The sequence below is a fragment of the Olea europaea genome, unplaced genomic scaffold, assembly GCF_002742605.1.
Source record: "Olea europaea var. sylvestris unplaced genomic scaffold, O_europaea_v1 scaffold2198, whole genome shotgun sequence".
NCBI lineage: Eukaryota > Viridiplantae > Streptophyta > Magnoliopsida > Lamiales > Oleaceae > Olea > Olea europaea.
In genome coordinates this window covers 1-8,422 of record NW_019239995.1, presented here as the reverse complement: position 1 = coordinate 8,422, position 8,422 = coordinate 1, and the positions used below count along the sequence as shown (strand labels likewise).

Genomic DNA, 8,422 nt, shown 5'->3' with positions numbered 1-8,422 from the left:
TAGCATAAATCACCCAAACCGAATCGTGTTCACCGTTATTTTACACTAGTGAATAGTGTCTAATATTTGCATTTTTTTTCTTTTTTATTTTATGTTGAATTTTAACATCATTCTAAAAAAAATTTGATAGCTCCTTTTTTGGCCAGTTATTATTGCGTTATATTTTTGGTAATCAACCAATGTTGTTTCAGTTTTGATTCAATATTGAAAGTTCAACTTGTATTTGATTGATTTGTGTATCTTTTACAAAGTGCTTAGGTGGCTCATGTTAAAGATTTAGCCTCCGTTTTGCAAAGGTATAAATGGTTTATAAATAATAGGATGATGCAATGTCACGAGTTGCCTAGGCATAAGAACATACAGTTAGGCTCATTCAAGTAAATATTTTAAGTATATAATTTTTATGATTTATTATTGTATGCCTCGTTTGTTACATTCTATAACTCATCACCCATTCTCCTACTAGAAACTTAATACCCATTTCTTTTTCTTTTTTGTCTTTAATGTCTCAACTAATCGAACACGAAGACAAGTCAACTTATAAATATAGTACAGAACAAAAGTTTAATCCTTCTCTGATTATCGGTACACGGATCAGCAAAAAATTTGACTTGATTATACAACTCAAAAATGAAGTCAAGTTTGGCAAGATCATTGAGCTTGACTAGATGTTTCCTCAATGACATAATTTATGTCATACTAATATGTCTCGATGTTTTACAATATTTTTTTAATACGCGGCATAACAAATTCTGACGTCTTTTTTCCTCATAAATGCTGCCTACGTACTCATGGCAGATCATTAATTATCTAATTTGGAATGGACAAAGTTGATAATTGTTGTACTATGTTTCCATTTGTGTCTTAAGGTTTATCATTATTTGTAAGGATCATTGCTAAGAAAAACTATATTTTTTCTTTGTCAACTTGTTCGATTTGAAAGTTTGATTTTGCCCTTAACTAAAAATGTTTATGTCCGCTACTATACATGTTATTTGTATGATCTTTTTTGTAGTTTTTAATATTGGAATAGATATATTCTTGGTATAACATGAACTACGAGTTTAGAGACTTTGTATTACCATTTTTTATTGGTCATGTATGAGTGAGGGAGTTCATAACTTTAGTAGAACATACTTTAAAACTCATTCATTAGATGCTCAGACTAATTTTTAATGAGTAAAGCTAATAAATTTTTATTTTATTTGTATTTTGAGTATGGTTAATTAACTATTTACTACTTTCTATGTTCTTACTAAAGTTATGAACAAAATATGTACGTAGTATTATTGTTTATTCGTATACCGCTCTTTGTCAACTACCGTTTGCCATTGGTTATCAACTACTATAGCATCGACAACCGCCATAGGCCCCTAAACCAGAAATTATAACTTTGCCACTAGGTGCACCCTTGACTCTGCCATAGGAGCAATCTCCTCTGTGGCCTCTTCCACGTCTACGTTGGCTAAAGAAAGCTTGATAATGATCAAGTTTGTCTAGGGATGGGCACCTTTTTTGAAATCAGTGGAATTAGACCGGAATCAAATAGAATCAATCCGTTCAGCTTCAATTCCTCTACTAACTGGTCAAGTTTGGGGACATTGGATTGAGAATCGGATGATTTTGATCTGATTCTTGATACTACCTTGAGAACCCATTGGAAATTTAGTTCCTCAAAATTTCTCTTTTTGTTGGTGCATTGCATCAAGATGCACTAAATCTTTAAAAATTAGACACCAAAATTGTCTCACGTCTAACTTTCATTTTTTATTTGCTTCCTTTTTCCTATGCAGAAAAAACGTAATGGGTAATCTAAATTCAAATTTAAATAATTTTATAAATACTTAACAGATTTATAGTTTTAATGCAATCCGCTAGGAAATATATATTTTTAGTTCAATATTTCATAAGAACTCAAATTTTACATTGTTTTCAAAGTGACGTGTCATCAAGAATCAAGATCATTGAGGATTACTAAATATAATCATGTTATAAATACTCCATGTAATTTTAATATATATTGATATATGAATTTTCTTAAAAAATAATGTTTGATCTAAACTTTACCATTTATACCTTGTTTTATAGTTTATCAGTTTTTCGCATTTATGAGTTGATCTTAAACTTTTGGAGTGGATTTTTTTCTTTAATTGATTTTGTATTGTTATATTCCAAGAATGATAAGTAATTTCATACTTGATTTTTGATTTTTTTAATATGACTAATAGTTTCATATTTTATTTTTATAATTTTTAAATATAAAGAATCGGACTGGACAGAACCAGAACCGAATGGTTAGGTTCTGATTCGGTCTATAGCTATTGAATCAGTGGTTCTATTTTTAAAATTTTCATTGATATTGATTTGGTTCCCTTCAAAATCAAACCAAACAAGATCACCGTCGCACAAAAGTTTGTCCTTGTCTTTTTGTAGAGGGTTAAAGATAATTTGTTTAGAACTAAAACAAGGAGCATTACTGAGCATGGAAATTCTTATTCCCTATTTGATAGAGAATAAAATCAGTTTTTAAATAGATTTTGATAAAAATATATGAAATATGTGGTTGAAAAATTATGAATCCTATAAAATATGTTATTAAAATTAATTATTGATATTGACTTAAATTAAAATCTAATTTTAGTTCCACCAAACATGGGCTAAATATAGTTTGATCCTAGCCCTCTTGAAAATCAAAACTTCATCAAAATCACAAATTGGTTTGCCTATAGCTGAGAAGTTATCACATATGTTCTTAAACTCTTTTTTGATATACTCTCTCATGGACAATGACCCATTTGTACGAGAATGCTACTTGTACAGATGTATATATAACAGATTGGTTTGCAAATGTTGAGTTGACAACATTTAACACTTTGGTTTAACTTTGTTTTATGTTTGACCAGCAGTTCAGCATCTGTAAACCAATTTGTTAAATACATCTGTACAAATGCATAATTCCTATTGTTATTGCTTAGATGTTGTCCTTTAGTTGCACTTCATTCTCTTTGGTGTCCAGCAGCATCTGTTCTTCAAGAAATTTCCAAATTTTGTATGTTGTATCCACACCTATGATCATTGATCAAATTTTCAAAACTACTATTTAAGCAATCAACTAAATCATTCTAATAATAAAAGTACAATCTAGAAACTAAGTTAAAAGGCAAATAAATAATTAATTAATTGAGTGACCTGTCCAAAAATTTGACAATTAAATGAACAAAAAATGCTATCAACTAAAATTTAAGGGAGTCACACAAATTAGAACAAAACAACACAACTATTAATAAAATATAGCAAGGAATTACCAAAACTAAGAAAATTAAGATAATTTGACCTGAAAATTTAGTGAAAATTCAAGAAAATTATTGGCAAAAGTAAAAGATGTATGTAAGTTTGAATTAAAATTTAGATTTAATTATATATTCAATTCTAATGTCCGATTGATAAATATAATTCAATGATGTTGTTCAATATTTCACCCAATTTGAGGGTTTCACATTCACAATTGTGGTGATTGATTTATTTGAGTATCATTTAATTAATTAATTGGAATAAATAATTTTATGCAGGTATTGAGTTTAATTGGATTGTATCTAATATACATATATCTTTTAACTAGGTTGGATAAAATTTAATTTAATTTATTTTGATTTTTTTTTGGGTAAAAAAATTGACAGTTTAAAATAGTTTCCAAAGATTGAAACTTATACCAAACTACTTCGAAATGGTTTGGATCGGTTCAACATCAAAACGTCGACGATTCCATGTGAACCCAAACAAACAGCTTTACAAAAGCGGTTTTAGTTTGATTTTGTGGCTTGACTGTTCGTTGTTAAGCCTTCAATAGGATGAAATATTTTGTTAGTGTTCAATGACTTCCACATAAATGCTTTGCAAATGATACAGATTAACACTTAGCGGAATCCTTTTTATTAGGTTAGGTCATAATTTTCTTTGGGATGTGATTAATAGAATTCTTGCCTAGATTATGTAATTCCCTTTTAGATTACATTAATCAAATTGAATTAGAAGAATGAAATATAAACAACTATACACAACTATACCCTTATAGATTTAGAGAATTCTTGCTTAGATTTAATGAATCTTTAAAGTCCTTCTAATTGAGATGGCCCAATTGAAATTTTAATAGTTTTTATTAAAATTCATTAAAATTTAGGCATCTTTAATTGAGATTTTAATACAATTCAATGAAATCCTTTGAAATCTACTTATCATCAATAACTCGTGGATTTCTAAAAATTTCATTAACAAAGGAACCCAGCAGAGTGCTTTCGCCGTTGGTGTTCTTTCCGATCTCTACGTATTTCATCACTCCACCGGAAATTCCCTCTGCCCCTACCGTACTCCAGCTTGGTAGTTTCCACCGCCTGTCCAGGGAAAAACTACTTCTACAACTACGAAAAGGAAATTTTTAGATCTCGCGCATCTACTTAAATCGTGGGAATATGATAATCTCTTTCATTGTAAGAATTTTCTATTAATATATAGCATCATTTTACATCAATGGGTAAAAGAGAAGAAGAAATTGAATGGATTTCAAGCTTATATATACACATATCAAACTCCTTTGAAGTTTCACCCTTTTTTATTGAGATTCTTATGAATTATGTGGAATCTATTCAAATTCACGAAATTCATTAAAATTTATAGTCTTTTAAAATTCATTAAAATCTCATTTAAGGACACACCCATAAAGTAGAAAAATTAAATTTAAACAACTATACACAAAATCACAATTATACCCTTTTAGATTTGTAGAAGCCTTCCTCAGATTTTTAGATTACATTATCAAAATTGAATTAGAAGAATGACATTTTACCCTTCTAGATTTATAGAAGTCTTGCTTAGTTTATGTAATACCCTTTTAGATTACATGCGTCAAACTAGATTAGAAGAACGAAATTTAAACAACTATATATACACAATAATTCACATATATCAAATCAAAAAAAGGATATATAGGTTATCAAATTCATGCACCAATTCATTGTTCTATTGAAAGGGTTTCCATAGAGAACTGCAATTGACACAAAAAAAGTAGGAAAAAAATTTGGAAAACATGGCACGTTCCCATCTTTTTTCCCCATATTTTCATTGTCATTGATCATACTCCCACATTTTGCTTATTCAGCCGATCCAAATCTACTTCCTATCAAGGTAACAATAGACAATCAGATGGCATCACCGTTAACCGTCCAATGCCATTACTGGAAGTGGTCGTGCCGAGTGTGCCATAAGTGCAGGAAGCAAGAAAGGGCATTTTTGTTGTGTATGATTTCAATAGGGATATTGAGAATTGAGCAACTGATGATTTATTGTGCTATTGGGAGGTGAGATCAGATGGATTGTATTTGTTTTATTACTGCAAGTACAACTTAATTTATTGTTGGTAATTGTAACTTGTGCAATATAAAATTTTGGCCTGGTTTCACATCTCAAGAGAATCACTTGTCCAAAGGAATCAATGAGCAAGGAAAATAAAAGTGTACCATCAAATTTGATGGATTTTAAATATCCTTCTAAATTTAGGTACTTTTAATTGAAATTTTAATGGATTTTAATAAAATTCATTAAAAGTTAAATGCGTCAAACTGAAATTGTAATGAATTTAAATGAAATCCTTTAAAATTTAAGTCTTTGATTTAATAGAATTTCATTAATAGAAGAATTTTAAAAGATTTGAATGAATTCAAGCTCCCATAACAAAATCATTAGAGATTATTCTAAATTTTGTGAAAATCTATTCAAATCCACGAAAATCATTAAAATTTATAATCTTTTAAAATCCCAAATGCTCTGTTATTTAGTTTTTCAAACACTCTCTATTCAGTTCTTTCAATCGGAGCATAAAATCATATAGATCAGAAATCGTATAGCATATCTCATTGGAGATCCTGAATATTTATTAGACATTAATGAGACGTAGATATAATTAAGTCAAGGATTGATGTAATTCATGAGAGAATAAATCCTTCTATTTTGATGTCACATAATAGCAATTATGGAATGCATTGAAGATACTCTAATTACTTGGGGAATTTCATCGTTTTATTCCATTTGGGTTAGAGGTATTTCTTGATCAACTTAATGGTGAAATGTAAGATTACGTGATTGGGAATGAGTTTCTGTTAATTTTCAATAGGTTAGGGATGTCTGGTGCAAAAAATCAAAGGTAGGGATGAATTTGCTTTTTCTAAAAATGGTTGGGTATGAAGAGTGCAATTTATCCTTAATATAATATTTGTTTCTAATAAAAGATTCATATTTTTAACCCCAACCTTCCTTAGAGGCTGTTTATCAGAGGTTAACCCACCCAAGTCTCAATTAGAGATTGATTATTAGAACAGTAATCTTGATATAGGCTCCAAATATAGTGTTCTATAAACAATTTCTACTTGCTAAGAACAGCATTAACAGACGAATTATGGGTTGCAAAACATGCTCGATTGAAAAACACATGAAACTAAAAAACTGAATAGAATGCTACATCCATGAGATCTTAGGCATCATATGTGTCATGAGATGGTAGATCACTAATCCATCAAGATCGAGGTGCTAGGTCACTCGGAGCATGTCTGAGAAATATTTATAAATTATTTAAATTATAAACAAATAGAAATGAATGATGGATAAGCGAGTGGTACTTGTAGATACTTGAAAATGATTTAAATGTTTATAAACAATTTATAAACATAAGCCAAATAGAGGGCTAACCACTTTTGCGTAATGGTGAACAGAAAAATTAGAGGTGGCATTCTTGCTTTTCTCCATGAAACTCCAATAAAACGTGGTACAATCCAAAATTTAGAGCAACAGAAATACAATAATTACTTGCAAGTTAACAAAACAAAACATAAAGTGACAGTCTACTAAAACTGAAGATAACTTTATACCCTGGAGAGACATTGGACAAACTTAATCAAGGCGCCCCACCAGATCCACCGCCAACACCGCCACCTAAGCCTCCAGCACCTCCAACACCAGCACCTACGCCACCAGCTGCACCTCCAGCACCACCTAAGCCACCAACTCCTCCTAGCCCACTTCCCCCACCAAGTCCTCCGAGGCCTCCAAGCCCACTGCCACCGCCAAGTCCTCCAATGCCTCCGAGCCCACTGCCACCGCCGAGTCCTCCGATCCCTCCTAGCCCACTTCCACCGCCGAGTCCGCCGATCCCTCCTAGCCCACTTCCACCGCCGAGTCCGCCAATCCCTCCTAGCCCACTGCCTCCACCAAGTCCTCCAATCCCTCCAAGCCCACTTCCACCACCAAGTCCGCCAATGCCTCCAAGAGTTGGCATCACCCCAGTATACCCGCCCACACCGGCAAAGCCACCCACGCCGCCGTATGTAAGGAAGTTTTTCTGATCTCCAACAGGTCCAGCTGCATTAATCTCTTTGTTTGCAACACGGTTTAGTGTATTAGTACTAGGTTTTGTTTCAGTTGGAACGTTCCTTGCTGTTGCATGCACAATTACAAGTGAAAACACAAACATTACGTACAAATTTCCCATCTCTCTCTCTCTCTCTCTAAAACAGATAGAATACATAGTGAGGGGATTGAGGGGTTCTATTTATCGGCAAAAACGGTGGAGGACAGTTGAGAAATTGAAGAAGTATAGTAAATTGCTGCATTAAATTTTGCTCAAACAATCTCGAGAATTGCGACTTATGAACAGTACAATTAAGTGAATGAAAAGAAGAGATGAAATAAATTCGAAAATAATAATGTCAACTCAGTAGAAGACAAATGAGTATTCGTGGAACCCATCACGCGTTTCAACAATCAACATCCATGCAATTCTTGCAACGTCAATTTCTCTACAATTGTTACAAATTTACGAGACCAGACACAATAAATGGTGGCACATGAATTGCGCAGGACTTGAAGGATACATGAATAAGGAAGTGGTGGATTCCGCAGTTATTTCGAGTCAAACAAGTACACAAGCTACCGATTTGAGAGAGACGTGGGTGTACTTGAGCGTCATGTGGAAGGTCGTTTTATGGATGAGTTTTGATAGAGGTACACGATTTTTACACCGAATTTGGTACAGATATACACATGTCGAAACATCATTTATGAATGGAAAAAAAAAAGGCGGATAGACAAGCAGGGGCGGATCTAGTATGTGGCCAGCTAGGGCGGCCGCCCTAGCTGGATTCGTCGGAGAGAATTTTTTTTGTTGGTAATAGATAAATATTTTAGGTTATATAATTGGTAGTTTATTTTATTTTCAAACCTCTTTTCTGCTTAGTTGGTTAGAGCTTTCTTTTATATATTGTGAGTCTTGGGTTCGATTCCTTCCACTCCATTTCATTATGTAAAATTTTTATTTTTACAATATTTACCAAAATTAATTTCCTAAGGAAAGGATTCGAACCTATAACTTCTAGAATTA

The 8,422-nt window shown here is 32.2% G+C and overlaps 1 protein-coding gene across 1 annotated transcript; it reads right to left on the bottom strand.

The window, feature by feature from the left end:
• Positions 1-6,751: 6,751 nt before the first annotated feature.
• On the bottom strand, positions 6,752-7,543 carry LOC111380731 (glycine-rich protein 23-like). Its single transcript, XM_023004364.1, has one exon. The coding sequence runs from the start codon at positions 7,532-7,534 to the stop codon at positions 6,941-6,943; it is 594 nt and encodes a 197-aa protein (XP_022860132.1). The 5' UTR covers positions 7,535-7,543; the 3' UTR covers positions 6,752-6,940.
• Between the last annotated feature and the right edge of the window lie 879 nt (positions 7,544-8,422).